General features: G+C 38.9%; 1 protein-coding gene across 3 annotated transcripts in view; it reads left to right on the forward strand.

Moving 5' to 3' along the window:
• The window catches only part of USP32 (ubiquitin specific peptidase 32), a 197,259-nt gene extending 173,720 nt beyond the window's left edge, over positions 1-23,539 (forward strand). For all 3 annotated transcript variants that reach the window (XM_026517507.4, XM_026517508.4, XM_057317667.1), the window contains 9 exons: positions 77-288; positions 6,548-6,732; positions 11,053-11,139; positions 12,072-12,192; positions 16,368-16,559; positions 18,284-18,572; positions 19,786-20,210; positions 20,693-20,785; positions 21,276-23,539. In XM_026517507.4, the coding sequence (XP_026373292.2) occupies positions 77-288; positions 6,548-6,732; positions 11,053-11,139; positions 12,072-12,192; positions 16,368-16,559; positions 18,284-18,572; positions 19,786-20,210; positions 20,693-20,785; positions 21,276-21,449 (1,778 nt within the window). In that variant the 3' untranslated portion in view covers positions 21,450-23,539. The remainder of the gene's footprint in view (positions 1-76; positions 289-6,547; positions 6,733-11,052; positions 11,140-12,071; positions 12,193-16,367; positions 16,560-18,283; positions 18,573-19,785; positions 20,211-20,692; positions 20,786-21,275) is intronic.
• Positions 23,540-23,810: the final 271 nt, after the last annotated feature.

Raw genomic sequence — 23,810 nt, forward strand, 5'->3', positions numbered from 1 at the left:
CCCACATTATTTGAGAAAAGAGCAAAGATGAAGGCACCACAAGTTTATGATGCTGTACTTACCTTTGAATTTGTAGATTTCTCCTCTTCCCCATCTACAAACGGAATGTTCACTCTAACCACCAATGGGGACTTGCCCCGACCAATACTCATACCGAATGGAATGCCAAACACTGTTGTGCCATGTGGAACTGAGAAGAACTTCACAAATGGAATGGTGAATGGTCATATGCCATCTCTTCCTGACAATTCCTTTACAGGCTACATCATTGCAGTCCACCGAAAAATGGTTAGTTTAATGTTAGGCAAGTTACTGCTGGTCTTGCCAGTGTCATTTGTGAAACATAGCCACTTCTGTCTTTGAAGCATCTTCATTGTGTTCACTTTCAGTGTGTTATGTGTGCTATTTTAAGTGAGCAGAGGCAGGATTTAGTATCACACATACTGGCCTATGTATGAAATGACATTCCTCACTCGTATTAAACAGCATCAGGATTAGCTAGTACATCTGAATACTGCTTTCTTTTAAAAGTTTGTCTCCCATGTTCATGTAGCATGTACACCTTCTCTGCCTTGTCAGTGTGGATACTTTTGGAATTGGTTGGTTGGTTGGAGAAAAACAAGAATGTTCTTGGGTAAAACGTTGTTTCCTAGGACTGCTATAACAAATTAGCACAAATTTGGTGGATTAAAACAACAGAAATTTATTCTTTCATACATAGTTCTAAAGGCTAGAAGTCTAAAATCAAGACATCTGAAATCAACAGGGCCGTGCTCCCTCCAGAGGCTTTAGGGGAGAATCCTTCCTTGCTTCTTCCAGCTTCCATAGGCATTTCTTAGCTCATAACTCCAATCTCTGCCTCCTTTGCATGGTCTTCTCCTCCTCCCTTTGCTTTTCACTAATAAGATTTACTGATAAGAACACTTGTCATTGGACAGAGGGGCCATCCAGATAATCCAGGATAGGATATGTCAACCTCAAGATCCTCAGCTTAATCACATCTGCAAAACTATTTTGCCAAATAAGGTCATATTCACAAGTTCTGGGTGTTAGAATGTGAACCTGTATTTTGGGGAGCCACCATTCAGTCCACTACAGATACCGTTTGTCATAGTATGAAAAAATTAATTACTTAGAAATAAACTACAACAGATACATAAGGCATCTATATGGAAAACAATAAAATATTATTGACAAAAATTAAAGAAGACTCAAATATTTGAAGGACTAGACCATGTTCATGGACTAGAAGACCCACTATTTCAAAGATAACAGTTCACAAACTGATCTACAGATTCAATGCACAATCCCAATAAAAATGCTAACTCTGTGTATGGATGATTGTGTGTGTATAACTTCATAAGCTGATTCTAAAATGGAAGTACAGGGGTGTCTGGCTGGCTCAGTCGGTAGAGCATGCAACTCTTGATCTCGGGGTCTTGAGTTCAAGCTGCATGTTCGGCATAGAGCTTACTTAAAAAGTAAAAAAAAAAAAAAAAAGAAGAAGTACAAAGCACCAAAATAATCAAGACATTCTTGAAGAAGAACAAAGCATGAGGAATTGAGCTACCAGATACTACAATTTTGTAACACTATAGTACTTAAGACATTGTGATATTGGCATGAGAAAAGACAAGTAGAGCAGTGGATTAGAATAGAGAGCCCAGAAACAGGTTCACAAATGTATGAACACTTGATTTATAACAAAGATGGCATTGCAGATCAGTGAGAGAGAGACCATTTTCTTAGTAAATGATGCTGAGATAATTGGATAGCCATTTGAAACTTGGCACCTATCTCTTTCATCACACAATGTTCAGTTCCAGGTGGACTATAGAACTAAATGTGAAGGCAAAACAATAAAACAACACCTAGAAAATAATAAAGGTGCATACATTCATGACCTTGACATAGGGGAAGACTGCTTAAATAGGGCACAAAAAGCACTTAACCATAAAGGAAAAGATTAGTAAATGGATATCATTAAAATTAAGAACTTTAGTTCCATCAAAAGACACCATTAAGAGAGTAAAAAGACAAGCCTTGGAGTAGAAGATGTTTGCAACGCCTCTAACCGCCAAAGGGCTCAGAAAATACAAAGAACTTGTATAAATCATTAAGAAAAAAAAACAGTTCCATAAAAAAATGGTTCATTCTTAAACAGGCGCTTCACAGAAAGGATATCCAAATAGCCAGTAACCAGATGAAAAAGTGATCAGCCACACTACTAACCAAGGAAATGGCAAATTAAAGTCACGTTGCCATATCACTGCACACCCACCGGAAGAGCTAAGATTAAACAGATTGACAGTGTTGGTAAGGATATTTGAGCAACAGGGACTCTCATACACTGTTAAACAGAGTATGAATTGAGGGGCGCCTGGGTGGCGCAGTCGTTAAGCCTCTGCCTTCGGCTCAGGGCGTGATCCCGGCGTTCCGGGATCGAGTCCCACATCAGGCTCCTCCGCTGGGAGCCTGCTTCTTCCTCTCCCACTCCCCCTGCTTGTGTTCCCTCTCTCGCTGGCTGTCTGTCACATAAATAAATGAAATCTTAAAAAAAAAAAAAAAAAAGTATGAATTGATATAGCTCTTTTAGAAAATAGTTTTCTAGTTAAAGATAAACAGTTCTCCTTTTTAAACATCAAAAAACACATATGTGTACCAGGAGATGTGTACAAGAATATTTGTTCAGATAACACCATTATCTGTAATAGCCCAAAGCTGAAGACAAAAAATGAAGACATTAAACGTCAGTTAGTTGGGCACCTGGGTATCTCGGTTAAGCGTCAGACTCTTGATTTAAGCTCAAGTCGTGAGATTGAGCCCCACATCGGGCTCCATGCTCAGCGGAGAGTCTGCTTGAGATTCTCTCCCTCTCCCTCTGCCCCTCACCCCACTTGTTCTTGCTGTCTCTCTCTCTCTCTAAAATAAATAAATCGTTAAAAAAAAATGTCCGTTAGTAGTAGAAGGAATAACAAGTTGAAACATATTCATATAACAGAATATTATACAGCAATGAAAATGAATGGACTTAGAGTTATATTCAGCATAAATGAATCTCATAAACATAATGTTGTGGGAAAGAAGCCAGACACAAAAAATATATAAATTATATGATTTTTTTAAATTAAAAACAGGGAAAATGAAACTGACTTTATGCATAGGCTATGAAACTAAAAAAGCAAGGAAGTGACCATAAAATTCAGAAAAACTTAACTTTTTCCCCCAATATTTATTTATTTATTTAAAGTGCACAAGCAGGGCAGGGGAGATAGAGAATCCCAAGCAGGCTCCACACCCATCGCAGAGCCCACCGTGGGCTCCATCTCACAACCCAGAGATCATGACCTGAGCCAAAATCAAGAGTCAGACACTTAACTGACTGAGCCACCCAAGTGCCCCAAAACTGTTAATTTTAATGCTACCTTGACCTGAGTGGTAATTATACAGCTATATGCTTTCTGATAATTCTTTAAAATGTACTTTTCTCCCCCTTTGTGTTAATAACTCTTGACTAAAGTGAGTTTCTGACCATATGGATAACATTCTGTGGACGTGTTCTAGACAGGATTGTATGAGTACACAGAGAATTAAGGGATCCATTTGTGACTTGGAATTGTCTTTAAGCATAGCTCCAGCTGGTCCCATCAGCTAAAATAATTGATCCATGCATTTCCCTGTCTTTTTTTACCAAGTGTTAATCAGATCGTAAATTAAGAACTCTGATGTACCTTTTTTTAGTCTTTCTTGGAAAACAACTCTCTTCAATTATCAGGTATATGTTATATAATTACTTGGTAAGTGCTAAAGCATTATGTACAGGTTTTCATAATTATTGGACCATAAAGCCACATTGTCAGGTCTTTTTTTTTTTTTAAGATTTTAATTATTTATTTGACAGAGAGGCAGCAAGAGAGGGAACACAAGCAGGGGGAGTGGGAGAGGGAGAAGCAGGCTTCCTGCTGAGCAGGGAGTCCGATGCGAGGCTCGATCCCAGAACGCTGGGATCATGACCTGAGCCGAAGGCAGACGCTTAACGACTGAGACACCCAGGCACCCCTTTTAACTAGTTCTCTGTTTCCATTTTCCTTCATGATCTAGACAGCTGCTTTGAGAATGCCTAAAACTGATTTTACCATCTGTCTGTCTCAAGTCAGGTGCCTTTTCCCATAATTTCTGTGAAAGGCAGCACTGTTCTTCCGTGCTAAAGCTAAGGGCTGGGAGCGTTCTTAGAATTTTTCCCCCTTTTTTCCTAAAACCCTATATTCCGTATATATGCCCTTTAATTTCTTCTTTCAAAGTACTTGAAGTACTTGAATTTACCATTTCTTCATTTTCTCTGCCACCTTCTTTCAGACCTTCTTGGTATCATGGTTGAATTTCTTTGAAAGTAGGTTTGTTTGTTTTTTTCTATTTCCCTTCTACAAGGTAGAATAAGGCAAGGCAACATAGGCAATACTCAGAAAATAAAGGGAGAAATAGAAAAAAATGGCATTGACACGGCAACTAAAGGGCAAGTAAACTTAAAAAAAAGGAAGTGGTTTACATGGGGCTAGAGAGGTCAAAGAGTGAAAACTACAGTTTTACAGTGTAACCTAGTAAAGAAACGGAGCAAGTTCTTTGCATAGTCAGATCAAATGAGTTTTTTCAGCTGAGAGGAAAAGTTGTTAGGAGAGAGCAAAAGGAGAATTTCTGGTGTAGGAAAGTGGGAGCGTTATCCCTGTGGAACTGAGCAGAATCTCCTTACGGTACTGGGAGAAGTTACCTTCAAGAGGATGAAAATTTTGTGTGGGTTTAGAAAAGAGATACACTGAGAAGAGTAGAGGAAAGAGATCATTGCTTAGATGATCTCATTAATTTAGTAAAATAAGTCATCTGCTGAGAGTTGGAGTGGAAGAACAGTAGAAATTTAAGTAGAGAAGAACTAATCTACGTTTTTAGATTTTTTTAAAAAGTTGTTCTGAATTCTACCCACATTTCTATGAGTCTTGTAAGAACATCAACACATGAAATGGGGTCTTAGAATCATGTATTTAACTAAGCTTAAATAAATAATGGCAAGGGGTGCCTGGCTCGCTCAGTTGGTGGAGCATGCGACTCTTGATCTCGGGGTTGTAAGTTCGAGCCCCACGTTGGGTGTAGAGATTACTTGAAATCTTTTAGGGCGCCTGGGTGGCTCAGTGGGTTAAGCATCTGCCTTCAGCTCAGGTCAGCATTGGGTTCCTTGCTCAGTGGGGAGACTGCTTCTCCCTCTGCCTGCTGTTCCCCTTGTTGTGCACACACTCTCGCTCTCTCTCTGACAAATAAACAAGTAAATATTAAAAAAATAAATAAAAATCTTTAAAAAATTTTTAATTGAAAAAATGAATAATGGCAAGATAAAATGCTTGAGAATCTGAAGTAAAAGTCTTTTCACTTAGAAACTAGATAATCCTTAGTGAGTTTATAAGTTGTTGATTTAGCTTCTCTAACTACTACACAGAGACCAGACTTAAAGAGTTAAATGTCCCAAGTGCTTGGCAGCTTTTTTGAGTAATCCTGAACTCCATCCAACGTTTCTATTACATTAAACTTTTGTTTTATTACGCAGCCATTTCCAAGCTACTGTGCAGTATCTCTTTATTAAGGAATATCATAAAAATCTCCTTAACGTACTAAGCCAAATATTTTTAAAGTGCACCTTACTTTTATTCTATCATGTAATTAAAAAACAAAAAAAGACTATAAGGTTACTCAGCTACTTTTAGGAAGATGTGTAAGTTTTTACAACATTAAATGACTGGATTTTGTACCTTTTTCGAAAAGTTTGAGAATTACGCTCTAACAGCAGCTATCAACACCTGATTAGAAAATTGCATTTTGGGGGTGCCTGGGTGGCTCAGTCGTTAAGCATCTGCCTTAGGTTCAGGTCATGATCCTGGGGTCCTGGGATCAAGCCCCACATCGGGCTTCCCGCTCAGCAGGACTCCTGCTTCTCCCTCTCCCACTCCCCCTGCTTGTGTTCCCTCTCTCGCTGCCTCCCTCTCTCTGTCAAATAAATAAATAAAATCTTTAAAATAAAGGAAGAGAGAGAGAGAAAGGGAGGAAGGAAGGAAGGAAGGAAGGAAGGAAGGAAGGAAGGAAGGAAAGGAAGGAAGAAAAAAAAAATTGCATTTTGAGGGAGTTTTGGTTTACTGACATACTTTCTAGGGAGAGGATTTTAATTGCTTTTAAAAGCCTTGAGCTATGAAACTTACTAGTTTTTACGTATGATTCGGTGTGTGTGAGAAATATTTATCAGAGAAAACTGCTTTGAAAATATTAAATGCTGAAAACCTATGTTTGATAGCAGCTTTGAAACTGTCAATACCTCAACCTTTCAGTGACTCCACTTTAAATAACCATTCTCTTCATGTTAATAAAAGATGGCTCTATCAATAAAGGGAGGTGGGTAGTGATTAATTTGAAGATGATAACAATGTCTGTTATTGGCAGTCTTAGAAGAATGAAAAGGGAGGAATCAAAGACCTGTCTTCTCAGCCCTTTCTTCTCTTGTTTGTACATACAGATGAGGACAGAACTGTATTTCCTTTCATCTCAGAAGAATCGCCCCAGCCTCTTTGGAATGCCACTGATTGTCCCATGTACTGTGCATACCCGGAAGAAGGACTTGTATGATGCGGTTTGGATTCAGGTGTCTCGATTAGCCAGCCCACTCCCACCTCAGGAAGCCAGTAACCATGCTCAGGATTGGTGAGTTTAGGGGATCAGCTTAGACCTGTCATTTCCAGAAGAAGATGAATTTCTATGAAGTCTGCGTGATACCTAGGACACATTCCATGTTAGGTTAATCACTTGTTGAGGAACCATCCAGAGATCATATAACCATTTGGTTTGATCTTTTGAGTAGGAGAGACTATACAGCTTCCTTTCATGCCTAGACATTCTAGTGTCTAATAATCCTTTCATTCTCTAATCTCTTACCTAAAATTCCTCCTGCTAATGCTTTAAATCCTGCAGGTAATATCCTTGACTTCTATTATTGCAGAACTAGAGAGTATGAATTCACCAAGAAATTTGTATCCTCTCAACCCTCTGAAATTCAGAATGGAAACAATAGTGTGCATTTCTATACACGAACTCTAAAAAATTCCCATGCTGTAACAGATGATTCCGTTGAATTATTTCCATACCATGTCAGTTTAACACAGAATAATTTTGTAAGTCTAGGTAAAGAAAATAAACATCTTCTGTTTTCTTTCCATTCCTCCTATCAGTGTTCTATCAGATTAGTAAATGTGTTTATTTCTAATAGTAGTTGGAATTGTGATGCCTTATTTATATCTGAACTGAATTGTAGTTTATTATCTCATTGTCGTGGTGCAAGTGAGAGTTCAGCTTCTGTGTTAACTGAACAGAAGTTCTCTTTGCTGATGGGTTATGGTATGGGGTTTTTTGATGACTAGGATAAGGCTTAAGGATAAATCTTAAAGGAAAACTGCAAATAATAGATAATCAATTTAGTTGAGGAATGCTGTGTTTAGTAACAATGACAATAGGGCAAGATTAAATTTGAAGCGAAAGACTGAACTGAAGGACTTCCAAATGAGGACTTTTCCCAGGGCTTGCTAATGAATTGGATATAGAATATGAGGGAAAGAGGAATCCAAGCTTGGTTTTCAGCCTGAGCAATTGTTTGTGAATGGTTTTAACATTTAATAAAATGACTAAAACTGAGAAAGGAGTACATTTGGGCAAGAGATGACAGGAATCAAGTTAAATTCAAGATGTAGGTTGTATTTTCAAGTGGGAAATAGACTTAAATGTCCTTTGCTGGAGATAGAAACATAGGTGTCATTAGCAAATAGTTGGTATTTATTTATTTGTTTGTTTGTTTATTAAAATTTCATTTATTTATTTGACAGAGAGAGAGAGAGACAGCCAGTGAGAGAGGGAACACAAGCAGGGGGAGTGGGAGAGGAAGAAGCAGGCTCCCAGCGGAGGAGCCCGATGTGGGGCTCGATCCCAGAACACCGGGATCACGCCCTGAGCCGAAGGCAGACGCTTAACAACTGAGCCACTGAGGCGCCCCAAATAGTTGGTATTTAAAGCCCCGAGACCAGATGATATCATTTAGAGAGTAAGAATTAGAGAAGACACCCACAATCTAATTCCTGATCCATTCCAGCATTTAGAGGTTGAAAAATGACAACAAAAGAGATTGAGAAGGAGCAGCCAGTGATGTAAGAAGAAAATCAAGAGTGAGTAGTGTCCCAGAAGTTAAGTGAAGAAGTGTTTAAAGGAAGAACTGATCAGTTTCAAGTGCTACAGAGAAATTAAGAACAGGACTGGGAACTGACCACTGGACTTGATAAAATGGCAGTCTTTGGTGACCTTTGCAAAAGCTGTTTTAGTGGAGTGGTGTAGATGAAGGCATGGAGGTTAGAATAGGTAAAAGAGAAAGTGCTTCTGCAGGCAAGAAAAAAGATAATAAATGATCTTTTAGAGGTAACACACTGAAGTACTTATGAATGAAAACGATAAAATGCCTGCAGTTCCCTTCAAAATAATTAGTGGGGCACAATAGCCAAAAGGTGGAAACAACCCAAATGTTCTTCAGCAGACAAATGGATAAACAAAATGTGGTATATCCATACAATGGAGGATTCGTCAACCATAAAAAGGAATAAAGTTCCAATACACACTACAGCATAGATGTACCTTGAAAACATTATACTAAGTGAAATAAGCCAGGCACAAAAGGACAAATAGTGTGTGATTTCACTTTTATAAGGTACCTCAAGTAGGCAGTTCATAGATGGAAAGTAGATTAGAGGTTACCAGGGTTTGGGAGGAGAGGTGTAGGGGAATTACTATTGCTTTATGGGTACACAGTTTCTGTTTGGGACGATTAAAAATTTCTGGAGATGGATGGTGGTAATGGTTGCACAACATTGTGAATATACTTAATGCCACTGAATTGTATACTTAAAAATGGTTAAATGGTAAATTTTGTATATATTTTAGCGTAGTTTTTTTTTAATGGAATAAAAGAATCTGACGGAGCTAGGTAAGAGTATAGATGAAATAAAAGTGGCCAAGGGTTGATAATTACTATAGCTGGGTGACAGATACATGGGGGTTCATTATACAGTTTTCCATTTTTGTGAGTGTTAATGTCAGTAAATTTGAATGTTTACATTAGATGGACAGATTCCTGGAATTGAGGATCTATATAAAAGATTATTTTGAGGAACAGCAGACAAGGAGGAAAGTGAGGATTTGAGGACAGTGATTAGAAATTTCTTTTTGAAATCGTGGAAGGAGCCAAGATGCCCTTCAACAGATGACTGGATTAAGAAGTTGTGGTCCATATATACAATGGAATATTACTCAGCTATCAGAAAAAACAAATTCTCAACATTTGCTGCAACGTGGACGGCACTGGAGGAGATAATGCTAAGTGAAATAAGTCAAGCAGAGAAAGACAATTATACGATTTCTCTCATCTATGAAACATAAGAACTAGGATGATCGGTAGGGGAAGAAAGGGATAAAGAAAGGGGGGGTAGGGGCGCCTGGGTAGCGCAGTCGTTAAAGCATCTGCCTTCGGCTCAGGGCGTGATCCCGGCGTTCCGGGATCAAGTCCCACATCGGGCTCCTCTGCTGGGAGCCTGCTTCTTCCTCTCTCACTCGCTTGCTGTGTTCCCTCTCTCGCTGGCTGTCTCTCTGTCACATAAATAAATAAAATCTTTAAAAAAAAAAAGAAAGGGGGGGTAATCAGAAGGGGGAATGAAACATGAGAGACTATGGACTCTGAGAAACAAACTGAGGGCCTCAGAGGGGCGGGGGGTGAGGGAATGGGATAGACCAGTGATGGGTAGTAAGGAGGGCACGTATAGCATGGAGCACTGGGTGTTAACACGCAACTAATGAATCATCGAACTTTACATCGGAAACCGGGGATGTACTGTATGGTGACTAGCATAATATAATAAAAAAATCATTAAAAAAAAAAAAGAAATTTCTTTTTGGTCTTGGGGATCCTGGGTGGCTTAGTCGGTTAAACATTTGCCTTCGGCTCAGGTCATGATCCCAGGGTCCTGGGATAGAGCCCCGCATCAGGCTCTCTGCTCAGCAGGGAATCTGCTTCTCCCTCTTCCTCTGCCCCTGCTCTCACTTCTTTCGCTCTCACACACGCTCTAATAAATAAAATCTTTTTAAAAATAAATAAATAAATAAAATTTCTCTTTGGTTAAAGAAACATTAAAGTAGTGATACGTGAAAAAGTGATTTTAAAGGATAGGAGATGGTTGTTGCCAAGTAGGATATTTGGAACTGAGATTTTTGGAGGTTGTAAAGTCCTTATCATGGTTTCATTATCTTTGGCAACCATGTACATAGCCATTACCAGTTGCCAGATGTGCTGTCCTGCATTGCTTCTTATTGGGGCAAGGATGAATAAATATTTTTTTAAGTTGGAGAATTCAAGGCTGTCTTGCAGTTAAAAAAGACGTTACTCTAAAAATGTTATGTGCCTTCTAGCTTTGAGTAGTTAAAGCAGGGGAAAAGGATGCCTCTCATATACCGCATCAGGATTCTGATTAAAGAAAGCTGCTAAACATGAAGTTAGTCAACTCTTCTAAAAAACCATTATGACCTTTCAGCCTCTGTGCTGTGTCAACGTTCTTGTCATGGAAAGGTCTAATTATTTTAGTTTAATGTGAATTAAATCTTATGATAGAATTAGGACTGAAGGGTAATTGGTATTTGATTTCATGATTTGCTTATCTTATAAAATTTGTGTGGACCACATGGACTCTCTCAGAGACATCTGGCAGTCTGGTCTGTCTACCCTTCTGTATGCAGGGATGCAGCATGGGAGCCCTAAGCGTAGTTGGTGCAGGGCTGCTGCTAATGGGTTAAGATCACCAGCATTGAACCATCACCGTGAACATACTGCTATGACAGATGTCCCTGCCTTGGGTTACTTCAAGAGAAAATGAAACGGAGTTGAGACCTCAAATCAGAACTGTTTTTTTTTTATACTCTTTGGTTTATGTTTTGTTTCAGTGATGACAGTATGGGCTATCAATATCCCTTCACTCTACGAGTTGTGCAGAAAGATGGGAACTCCTGTGCCTGGTGCCCATGGTATAGGTAAAGTGATCTTCTGCAAAAGAAAAATTTTAGTAGAATAGCAGATATTATACCTTTTTCATAAGGTTTCCAGTTTTTAGAAGTAATATGGAATAATGAGAAACTTAAAATAAACTTAGGAATTACTGATTCATCTTTTCCTTATTACAAGGTCTGTAGCTTAGTTTTGCTCTTGAGCCTTAGCTGGTTCTGTAAACTCTATGATCCTCATCAAATGTATGGTTTATGATCAACATTAATTATTTTATACTTTCTGCTCCTTAAATATAAATCAGTTTAGCAGTTTTGAGCCCAGGAGAACAGAGTCTACTCACTAGACTTTCCTGGAAGTCTATTTTTGATTTTTAGAATAATTATGGAGATTGATTGGTCGTTACTGTTGAAGCTTGGAAAATACCTGAGTACTGAAGTCAGCCTTCAGAGAACTGTAATAGATTTAGCAAACAATCTAAATAGGCACTGAAACCATGGCTTTGTCATGGTCCCTCCCCTCCCATAAAATTTTATATGCATTTATTTAATGTGCCACTTTACAAACAAGGAAATAGACATTGTTGTATCAGATGAGTTATCCTCCCTCAGAGCATTAAATAACTAAATTTAGAATTTTCTTACAGGTGTTTTATCTCAGATGTCCGATTCCCATGTCATTTATTTGCCATAAAGTCCACATACTCATGTGGATTAAAAATGGCTGTCAAGTGCTTTGAAAAAACAGAGACTTGAGAAGTGATAAGCATGCTTTCCTGAAATAATAATAATTACTAATATATATTCATGCATTGATCTGTCTTAAGTTTAGAGGCCCATGACAGACTGTTGAACCCAAGAAAGAAAGTAGAGAAGTAGAAAGGGAGAGTATTTCTGATAAAGAAGATTTGGATTCTTTCATAATTATTCCATCCTTCAGTAGATCATTTTCCCCCTTTTAGATTTTGCAGAGGCTGTAAAATTGATTGTGGGGAAGACAGAGCTTTCATCGGAAATGCCTATATTGCTGTGGATTGGGATCCCACAGCTCTTCACCTCCGCTATCAGACATCACAGGAGAGGGTAAGTTACTCGAGGCCACCATAAGATGGTGATTTTTATTTGTAAACATTTCCCAGTTTAACCGTATCGTGCCATTTCTGTTTTGGATGATCTAAATCATCAATCAGAAAAACATTCATTGGTATTCTCTATGGCACTTAATATATTGGCATGATTACATGGATATTTCAGTTTTCCCACTTCTAGAGTTAATTGTATTGAGACGTTATATTTCAGAAATACTAAGTAAATCTTGAAGCTCTGGGTATAATTAAGATGTTATATTGTTTGGCCATCACATACCAAGCAATAAATATCTCTCTGCCTGTTTATTAATTATTATTGAAGCTGCAGCATTTGGTAACCACTGTTACTTAGCTCAAAGGCATCCCAGGGTTGTAGGTTCTTAATGGGCATAGTGATCAGAAAAAATAGAGAAAAGCCTGGTGCCTAAGAGTACATCTCAGAGGCTATTCTTACACTTAGCATTCCTCTACTGCCAGAGCAGTTTTTAAATTTTGAAAACGTAACTTCAGAAAGAATACTAACTCCATACCTAAAAATGTCTGCCAAATATTATTTGAAGGGTAGTTTGGCTGGTTAGCTTGTGGATAGAGATATGACGAATCTGATGGAGAAGTAAAAGCAACAGAATCAAAGGATTTTTTTTCAGTCACCTGAAGAATTGTAGTGGCTTTTGTATTTATGTGGCTCTTGATGGAAATTTCCAGTGTACAATCTGGAAAACTCTAGAGGACATCCTGCTTATAGAAAGGGCCTACGTGACCTGTTCAGTCTCACCCCATTTCCACTTTCAGTGATGCTCTTAGGATACCATGGAAACCAACTTGCTATTGAGATGTCCTGCCTTGCTAGGGACTGGTGCCACATGACTAATTTCGTTCTACATAATTTCTCTTCCTACCTGTGGTTTCTGCATGTGCTTGGGGAGTCACGTAGACAAAGGAGATCCCTTGGTTCAAAATTGACATTTTTATCCATATATTTTATGTTTCTTATCCCAGTGATTTACCTTCTAGGAATTTATTCTAAGGAGATACTCTGTAATTTGCTGACAAATCTTCATCATAGTATTTTTTAGAATAGTAGAAAAATTTGAAGCAACTTACATTTGTCCCACATTAGAGGAATGGTTAAATAAAGCATTAATATATTAGCTGGGTAAAATATTATGCAGTCGTTGAAAATAATGATTACCAGGGAGTTTTGGGGGTTTTTTGTTTTTGGTTTTTTTTTAAAGATTTATTTATTTGAGAGAGAGTCTCAAGCAGACTCCACACCAAGCTCAGAGCCCTGCGTGGGACTCGATCTCATGACCCTGAGATCACAAACCGGAGCCAAAACCAAGAATTGGGTGCTTAACCGATTGCACCACCCAGGTGCCCCATTACCAGGGTTTTTTTTACTGATATATGGGAAAATACTTAATGATGTCATGGGTTGTTTTTAAAGCAAGGTATAAAACTGCATATACCGAAAAATCTTTTCAATATAAAAGAATACTATTTAGGAAAAGGACAGAAGAAAATCTACCAATATTTTGACCATGTTTGTCTTTGTATTAAGAATATAAAAGGGGACAGGGTGCCTTGAGACTTGATTCTTTCTCTCCCTCTCCCTCTGCCCCTCCCCCCCAAATAAATAAATAAACCTTTTTAAAAGAGAGAGAATATAAAAGGGGAGAAAACACTTGAGTGGTTCAATTGGTTAAGCATCCCAACTCTTGGTTTCAGCTTAGATCATGATCTCAGGGTTGTGAGTTCAAGCCCTGCATTGAGCTCCACGCTCATGTTAAAAAAAAAAAAAAGAAAGAAAGAAAGAAAGAAAGAAAGAAAGAAAGAAAGAAAGAAAGAAAGAAAGAAAGAAAAGAATATAAAAGGTTCCCTGCCTTTTTATATTTTTCTGTGCCTTCCAAAATGTCTATGTAAATGTTTTATTTGGTAAACAGAAAAAAAGACAATTGCTCTTAGTCTTTTTATTTTTCACCTGTTTAGACTTCACATTCCTCAATAGATAATTGAACTAGATAGCTTCTTACATCTCCCTCTTTTTCTAATAGTCTTATCATTTGAGAAAGCCATGACTTCATTCCTTATGTTTTGTGTTAAGGATGGGCTTTCAAACAGAAGAAGAAAGAGGGTGCCAATGAGTGATTTAAACTATTTGAATAGTGGTAGAGGATCTGGGAATGGGTCCCAAGAGGTAAAAAGGAAATCTTTGTCATTTAGGGAAATTTTATTGATAAATAATTATTGTCAGTCCACAAATAGGTTTTTTTTTTTAAATCAACCTTCCTCCCTGTCTCCAGTAGCCTGTGTTTTCCACAAGAAATCTAGTGAATAAAGACCAACGTTCTTCACTAGCTTACTGTAATTTGTGATTGTCCATAAAGCATCCCTGACAGAGATAATGTTTAACCGGCTATGAGAAAAGAATATTACTGTTCTACTCTGATTCCAGCAACCATGATGCAATATATTTTCTTTTGAAGCATGTCAGTTTTTCCCTTGGATGACCAGCTCTAAAGATGATGAAAGTTAGTATCAGAAAAGGAGTCAGCGACCTACGGTCAAGCCAGATTTCTCATTCTGGGAAAAAAAAAAGACTTTTCTCTAAGTTCCTCTTTTTATAGATCTTTAGAAATGGCTGGTGATGCAATGCTAAAATGGTTAACTGCATGGTCAACCCCAGCATTTGACAGCCTGTGACTCAGCTATCCTCTCGTGTGGGGAAAAAGTCACACACAAAATCCTCTCGTAAACCGAATGTCCTGAGCCGTGCCAGTTTGTAAGCTAGGCAGCTCAGTGTTCCCATCATAAGTTCAGGAAGGAAAACAGAAGGGAAGTTGCCTCAGGCAAAGAGAACAAATTCACCTCTGGACTGGGTGAGTAATAAGTTCAGTAATGGACATGTGTGTGCCCTTTGCCAGAAAGAGAGACAGTTATTGTTGGACTTGGTGTCCAGACCCCACCCTGGGATGAAAAGATCCCTGTGTGAAGTCTCACGGTAGCGTTCATAGGCCTGATGCTATGCCTTACCCGCTGTGGTTCTCCATTGCTGTTAAGTGGCAAAAGAATGGGAGAGGAAAAATTCTTCCTTTTCTTTTGCATTCTAGGTACCTCCCCCTCTCCTTCCTGATCCCACACTACCTCCAACACACATACTTGCACATCTACCCCTTGTACTTGCCCTCTCTCTTATACATACGTCCTCTGGCTCCAGAGCTAGCATGCTGGTTAACAGAACCAGAGAGGTTTGGCAGATATTAGGGGCCTTCTCAACAAAGTTAGGCATTTTTTGAGCCTGCTGTTGCTTTTATTGCCATCTCTTTATTGCCGCCTCAGGTAAAAAGGCCCCATGAGGCAGGAGACAGATGATACACATGGTATTCTGATAATTCTGTTACATGGCATCAGTATGCAAATGAGTTTTATCCTGTGGGGTTTCATGCTCTCATATGTTGCCTTCTCATGGCGAGCTTTTCTGTACCCTGATTTCATCCAGATCTGGCATCTGTGTTCCAGTGATATTATTTCTCCTAGCCTTTATAAAGCCTGCAGCATAATATAATGTTGTCTTTCTGGTTGAAAATAAATGGCTTAACCTCAACACCTTTGGCTTGAGGGTGAGCTCACATGTAAGCTGTTTTAGGATTTCAGAATTATAAAATAGAGGTGCCGTAGCCACTAGTCACATGTGGATGTTGAACACTTAAATGTGCCTGATTCAAATTAAGGAGTATTGTAGATTCCAAAGACTTAGTAAAAAAAGAATCTAAAATATGTCATCAGTAATTCTTATATTGATCACATGTTGAAATAATACTGTTTTGGATATATTGGATTAAATAAAATATATGATTATAATTCAAAAATTGTAAAACAAACAGGCAATTCCTTGTTTTTATCATTTTGAAGAGTTCAGAAAATTTTCAAGAAAAGCTATTACTGTCATATAAATAGAAATTTGATCCAGGGTGTTATTGATGTGATTTTGGAAGTAAATGTACAAATACTGCATTTGCTCAGACTCGTTTGAGTTGTGTGTTCTTTTCCTCATGTAGAATAAAATGAGAGTGAGTCACCTAGCGGATGATGCCTAGCCATGCGACCATTTTAAACTCCCTCCCTCCCTTCCACTCCTTCTGCCATTCCTCTTGTTCCCTCCATCTGCAGGTTGTCGATGAGCATGAGAGTGTGGAACAGAGTCGGCGAGCACAAGCTGAGCCCATCAACCTGGACAGCTGTCTCCGTGCTTTCACCAGTGAGGAGGAGCTAGGGGAAAATGAGATGTACTACTGTTCCAAGTGTAAGACCCACTGCTTGGCAACCAAGAAGCTGGATCTCTGGAGGCTTCCCCCCATCCTGGTATGTTACAGCCTATCTCTGAGAGAGCAGGAGCCTGGCATAAAGGAAGGAAGTCGTGAACAAATAAGAGTTTTATTACTTCTGAGAATAAGACCCTTCCTGTGGCAGTGTTTACAACACTTGTGCTGTGCAAGGTTTTTGTGTTGCACACAGATTAATTTCTCTACACATATTACTGCCAGTTCCTCCTCTGAAGGAGCATACAGGCTAGAAGGAGAGGGAAGTCAGATAGACCATTAACTGTAGTTCAGTACAGTGTGTGAGAAGCGCCACAAGTAGTGCATCCTGATGGATTTGAACTTCCAGAGAAGGTGAAAGCACTTCTGGCTCTAGAGAAAGAAGCTCAGGCTCTTCTGTAGAAGAGCAGCTGAACCTGAGTCTCCAGTCCCACTGTGCTTGGTCACGTGGCCACAGCACAATCACACAAGTGCACTGGGGCCTGTGTATTCTTTTACATGTGATTTACTACTTCTGCCTTCTTCCTTCATAGAGTAGAAGATGCTTCTGTTGCTTGTCAGGAGAGTTTGAAGTGCCAGATCTTCCTGTTCATTTAAGAAAGTATTTTTCCTTAAGGGTGGATGTATCATATCAAATGTAACTGTAAGGCACTGGTGTATTTTAACCAGACCTGTGTGTATTTTTTTCTTCATGTCTTCTTCCTACTACTCTATGACACTGTAAATGTAGGTTTTCTTTCCTTGGACCAGAACAACTTCCCAGGAAAGGATGCACAGGAAATTAATAACATTAATTAGCCAGCTCCAGGGATGGGAACTCTGGAAAGAGAGGAAAAGGGCAGGGGCAGGCTTGGGACAGGTAGATGGGAAGGGAGAAAGTTTATTTTTAATTGAGGTATAGTTAACATGAAATTAAATGCATAGATTTTAAATGTCTAGTTGATGAGTTTTTATAATTATATATACTTGTGTAATAATCATGTAGAACATATGCAGTAAAGGCATTTATTTAAAAGCTACGTTTTTGATGTCTTTAAAGAATAATGAAGAATCAATGTTATGTTGAGAGCTTGATGGGGTCCTGTAGATCCATATACCAATATGCCCCTTAGGAAGGGTTTCTCTTTATATACACAGTAAATTGTGAGCATTTAGGGTAGAGGTAGCCACCCAAAGATCTGTGCCCACACTAGATTACATAGTAACACTGTATAAGATTAGAGGAATTTGTTGCCCTTAAAAATGAAAAGAGAAGCCACAAAGGAAAAAGGAGATTCTTACGCTCTTTAGGACAGTGAAACTCCCTGGTAACAACCAAAAGATAAGTTAAGAAATGAGAGGCCTCCTATTGGAGATTGGGTAAGTTTCATCCATTTTTCTTCAAAATATTCAGTATAGTCTTCTGTCTTCATGACAGAAGTATACTTGTGAGTGGATCTTTTATGATGTTGCAAGAAGGGAAAGGTCAGTGTGTGTCACAAGACCAGGAAGCAGAGAAAGCACGCAAATATGGGCTCCTAGAATGTTGCAGAAATTTGGGAAGAATTTAGGATATGCACAGGCTATGAAATTAAGGAGATTACCATGTTAGCTATATATCTAAAGGCCAGTGGCCCCACTAATAACTCTGTTACATAAGATATATTCTTTTTGAGAGAAAAATATATATTCCTGAACATTCACATGTATTAGACATGGGGTTTTTAAATGTAATTTTGTATCTTCTGAACCCTTTCGTGTAATTGTTTTCTGCCTTTTCTTCTCCAGATCATTCACCTTAAACGATTTCAATTTGTAAATGGTCGATGGATAAAATCGCAGAAAATTGTTAAATTTCCTCGTGAAAGTTTTGACCCTAGTGCTTTTTTGGTACCAAGAGACCCGGCTCTCTGTCAGCGTAAACCACTCACACCCCAGGGGGATGACCTCTCTGAGCCCAGGGTTCCGGGAGGAGACGTGAAGAAAGTGGATGCTCAGAATTCAGCTGGGGAAGAGGATGTGCTCCTGAGCAAGAGCCCATCTTCACTCAGTGCAAACATCATCAGTAGCCCTAAAGGTGAGGAGGCTGGAGGGCCTCATGGAGCCTGGATGTCACCCTGAGAGGGTCTTTCCTGGAACCCCTGTAGGCTTCATGTTTCCCTCTACCTTCCACTCTGGAACAACAGCTTGGTGAGGTAGCAGAGACCTATCTGGAATCAGACCTATCTAGATTTGAGTCACTTGTGTGACTTTTAGCAAGAGATGCAGCCTCCCTAAATCTGTTTTCTCATTCATTAAAGTTCCCAGAGTCTGAGGATTTGCTTCCTCAAGAGCAAAGCACCATATCTGCCTACATAAATGGTGATCATGAATGATAGTTGTCATCCTGGTTCCTACAGTAGAGGTTCCCAGAGTATAGTCTGGAAACCCCTAGAGGGTCTCTGAGAGACCATTTCAGGGGGCCTGGAGGAGTAGAACTATTTTCATAAAAAATACTAAGACAGTATTCACCTTTTCAACTTTCATCCTCACAGATGTGCAGTGGAGTCAGAGCCACCATGATAAGTGATGATACTGTCAGTGAAATATTTTAATTCCTCAGTTTTAATTTCTAATATGAGTACTATAGATATAACCCACATAAACAAAAGTTCTAGGGGTCTTCAGCAATTTTTGAGAGTATATAAGGAGGTGAGGGAGGCTGCAACCAAAAAGTTTGAGCCCACTACCTTACCAGATTGTTGTGAGAGAGAGAGATAGTAGAGAGAGTTCCCAGTACTGTGCCTAGCAATGGTACGTGCTTAATAATTGGCGATCCCGTATTTTTTAATTTAATTTAACAAAGGAGAATATGTATTTGTAATACGTCTTAGTCCAGTTGTTTGTTTTGAACTGAGTCTGACCTAAGTTACTACCTTTCTTTTGTCTTTTTAAAATTTTTTTTGTTTTATTTTAAATCCAGTGTAGTTAATATACTGTGTTATATTAGTCTCAGATATACATCTTTCTGCTGTTTTTATTTTATCTTATTTTCATCTTTCTGCTGTTTTTAAGTCCCTACATAGTACTTTATGTTTTCAGGACATTGCTGCCTGTGGGAGCTTGGCCTGAGGAAGACAAGAATGTTACTTATTGGCTACATAATAGGAATGAAAAGTAGCTGGTCAGAACACGCCTCTGTTTACCTTTATGTGTACACTTGAGAAGTTGGCTTCAGAGTTAGCATTTGGTGGCTGGTTAAACTTGTGGTGTTTGGATTTGTGAATCTTTTCCTTCTCTTCCTTTCACAGGTTCACCTTCTTCAACAAGAAAAAGCGGAACCAGCTGTCCCTCCAGCAAAAATAGCAGCCCTAACAGTAGCCCTAGGACTTTAGGGAGGAGCAAAGGGAGGCTCCGGCTACCCCAGATCGGCAGCAAAAATAAACTGTCAAGTAGTAAGGAGAACTTGGATGCCAGCAAAGAGAATGGGGCTGGACAAGTTTGTGAGCTGGCTGATGCCTTGAGCCGAGGGCACATGCTGGGGGGCAGCCAGACTGAGCTGGTCACCCCTCAGGACCACGAAGTAGCTCTGGCCAATGGATTTCTGTATGAGCACGAGGCATGTGGCAATGGCTACAGCAATGGTCAGCTTGAAAACCACAGTGAAGAAGACAGTGCCGATGACCAAAGAGAAGATATTCATGTTAAGCCTATTTATAATCTATATGCAATTTCGGTAAGTGGTTTGTTACATGGTTTTCAGAATGATCTGCACTTCTGTGTGGTTCATTCATCTTCATTCATTCGTCAGTCATCTTTTCAGGGCCCGCTTATTTGCTGGGCTTCGAACTTAGTGACAGACAAAAGTTAGCAGTGGATCTTGGCCTTCTGGATAGAATCCAAGGTGCTCCCAGTGTAATGCAGGGGATAATCATGTAATCATTATAATTTGGAGTCACGGGTTCAAGGCATTCACAATTATGTACACCTAAGGAATTGTTGCTTTTTAAAAAATCGTTACAACTATAAAATGACAGGATTTGGAGCTTTTAAATTTTGACTTTTCTTTTTGTTTTGTTTTTAGAAAAGGGTGGGTGGTTGTAAAACATTTTTCTTAATCACTTAAGTGATTGGTATTTTCCTGATTGGGTTCTAGTACCGAGTCCTGGCCAGACTGCGGTTAACCACTAACATACCTCTACTTCTTTTCTCTTGCAGTGCCATTCAGGAATTCTGGGCGGGGGCCATTATGTCACTTATGCCAAAAACCCAAACAGCAAGTGGTACTGTTATAATGACAGCAGCTGTAAGGTAAATATCCCCAGTCTTTGAATAAAAGAAACAGAAATGTCAGCAGATCTAGGGGACATTTGTTGAAATAATGGACTTTGTCCCGAATAGGAAATAGGTATTTCTGTTAGAGTCGGTATATAGGTGCCTTTAGTATTAAAGGAACAAAAGTGATGAGCAGGTTAGAGAATGGAAACATGAACAGTGAGGAAAAAGAAGGTATTGGTTAAAGAGAAAAAGTTCTTATCTTTTGAGCTGTTAGATTTGATGGGTTTTTTTCTTTGTTTTTTGTCATTCTTTTGATTTGTCAATCGTCAGAATATTTTCCCCAAAACAAACATTGAGAATAATAGGGCGTATTTTAGGGCAGGTATCAGGCAGCCAAAATATTACATTGATTGGAAGCAGTCTGGTTTAGTAATTAAAGAGGGTTGGTCCTCTCTTCCCTAGCAAGGATTAAGAGCCAGCATAGGGACGGCTTTTTTATTAAAAGTTTTTCTCGCCCCTGCAGGAACTTCACCCTGATGAAATTGACACCGACTCTGCCTACATTCTTTTCTATGAGCAGCAGGGGATAGACTATGCACAATTCCTGCCAAGGATCGATGGCAAAAAGATGGCAGACACGAGCAGCATGGATGAAGACTTTGAATCCGATTACAAAAAGTACTGTGTGTTACAGTAAAGCTGCCACTCTGGCTGCTAGACAGGCTGGTGGTGAGGGAGATGGCTCCCTGTAGCTAACATTTGGCAGAAGCATCGCTGAAAGGCAAGCTAAATGTAGTTATTTTATCCTGTGACCCTGAAGCACAAAATAAAAATCCTAATTAAAATAGCAGTTAACATAACAGTAGTAATACTTTGGTTTGGAAGTGTCTCACACAAGCCCTCTGGTAGAGAACTTTCAGGCAGAGCCCACCATTAGCCTGTAAACAAAAGGGTTTGGCACCAGCCACCTGGGACCAAATAGGAGCTAAATTGTGCTTGTCCAGATATAAACAAACATGTAGTGAGTGTAGAGTTTACCAATAACCATAACAAAATGCTAAGAATTTCCTTGGAGTCAAAGTCAAACAAAAAATTGTAGTGTTGTCTGGGGACGACATGATATGCTACCTCCTTTTTCCTGAAGTTTTATTCCATTATATTGACAAGATGGACAAAGCAAGATCAGAAGGTGTGCAAAGGATTCTTCTGGCATGGACACACATTTTTCTATTTATTTTTTAAACCATTTCCCCCACTCTTTCTATGCCTTTCTTGCTTTTCGTTTCTGTTGTTGTGTTTGTGTTTGAGACACAACCAGTCATTCGTGGCAGAGGCGTATAGAAGTGGTCAGTTCGAAAGGGAGAATCTCTTAAGAGCTGTGTGCCTTCTGCCCAGGGCCTTGGTCGGTCGGAGACCCTGTAGGGGGAAAAACAGCATCCTGGGAAATCCAGCTCAAGTAGCCCTGCCCGTAGAGGCATCTTACTTGAGGATACAAGTGTCCTCAGAAATGGATCCCCCACCTCTGCTGAAGTGCAGTAGGACAGTTGCCCATATTTGCACCATCATCGCATGCCCACGTTGCACAAGAGCTTCTGAGAGGGAAGGTGCCATCAAAGCTAGATGGTGGTTTACAGCTACGGGTTGGTTGTTCTTCGTTTCTTTGTTTTGCACTTTAAAAAAAGAGAATACATGCAAATGAACTTTTTAAAACATGTTCATATTTGATGGCTGTAAGGGCTATAAATTAACTTGAATATGGGGTATTTTGCCCCATCATATTAAATTTAAAAACAAAACACATCCCAGACACTGACGGTGTGTATTTTTAATTTAATTGGTGGGTTTAGGAAGTAAGCTTTTATTTTGTTTGCATGTCCATTTTTTTTATCTTGGTGTTTGTCTCTTTTCTTTTTTAAATAATTTCACAGTAGTGGTCATCAAAAGTTATGTTTCTTTGCTCACTTCATTTTTTTCCTCTGATAATTCAAAACTGGAACAAAAGTATAAATGTTATTTATTTCAGGCAGCATTTTTTCCCCCTGTGTTGTTTTTAAATTTATGTGAAGTAAATATTTTCCTTTTTTTTTTTCCCAGTCTTTTTTTAGTCATCTGGACCCTGGAAATGATTCTCATTAATTGTCAGATTTCATTAACCTTCCTTCCTTACAGATAGTAGGTACCAGTGTAATTAAGCATTTGTGTTCTGATATCTGAGGCCAGTTATTATCCAGTTCTTCTCAGAGCATTTGGAAAGGTTGTTTTAAATGGATACCTAAGTTGAAACCCTATTCAGAATAAGACTGTAATCACAAGTAGGAAGGAGTGGCCTAAATGGTAAAATATGATAAAGTCAGACAAAATGCAGGCTTTATAGTTCCATGATTTCAGTATATGAAAATCTGTCCATTTCTACCTGGACAGGTCCCGTGAAAAAGTGGAAGGTTTAAAATAATTTCCTTACAGATATTTTATTTAAGCAGGTAGCACAATCTACTAATGTTGTTTGATCTGTGTTTGTTATATTGGTTGTAATTAATTTTTTAATTCATGACTAGCAGAAAATTTATTAAATTAACTATTAACTACATTCACCTTGTAAATTACTGTATAAAACTTGTTGACAATGCACTGACTTTAGAAAGATGTTAATGTACATAAATAGAGTGTAAATAAAATAGTGTTGATGTACTGAAATATGAACTGTATAAAAAAGTATTGGTAATTGTATATGGAGTGTACCTGTTTATCTGTAACTATTATCCAAACAAATTAAATACTGTGGATGCATCTATGTGCTGTTTTTCCTCTATACAAGTAAACACCAAAAAGTCAAATTTTTCAGCCTTTCTCTCTGTGACCCTGTTTAATTCTCCTACTTGAATAACACCTACCTGACGTGGAGTGGGTGCTCCATCTCCGAAAGAATGGAAACTGTTGAAGGCAGAGCAGGATCCCTGCAGTGGCCAGGTAAATTGATTTAAACTTTGCTCACATCCCTGTTAGGAAATTGTTTGGAAGGCATTGGCGTGGGGCGTAGGGGGAGGGCGTGTGTTTGAGA

The sequence above is a fragment of the Ursus arctos genome, unplaced genomic scaffold, assembly GCF_023065955.2.
Source record: "Ursus arctos isolate Adak ecotype North America unplaced genomic scaffold, UrsArc2.0 scaffold_24, whole genome shotgun sequence".
NCBI classification, from domain to species: Eukaryota; Metazoa; Chordata; class Mammalia; order Carnivora; family Ursidae; genus Ursus; species Ursus arctos.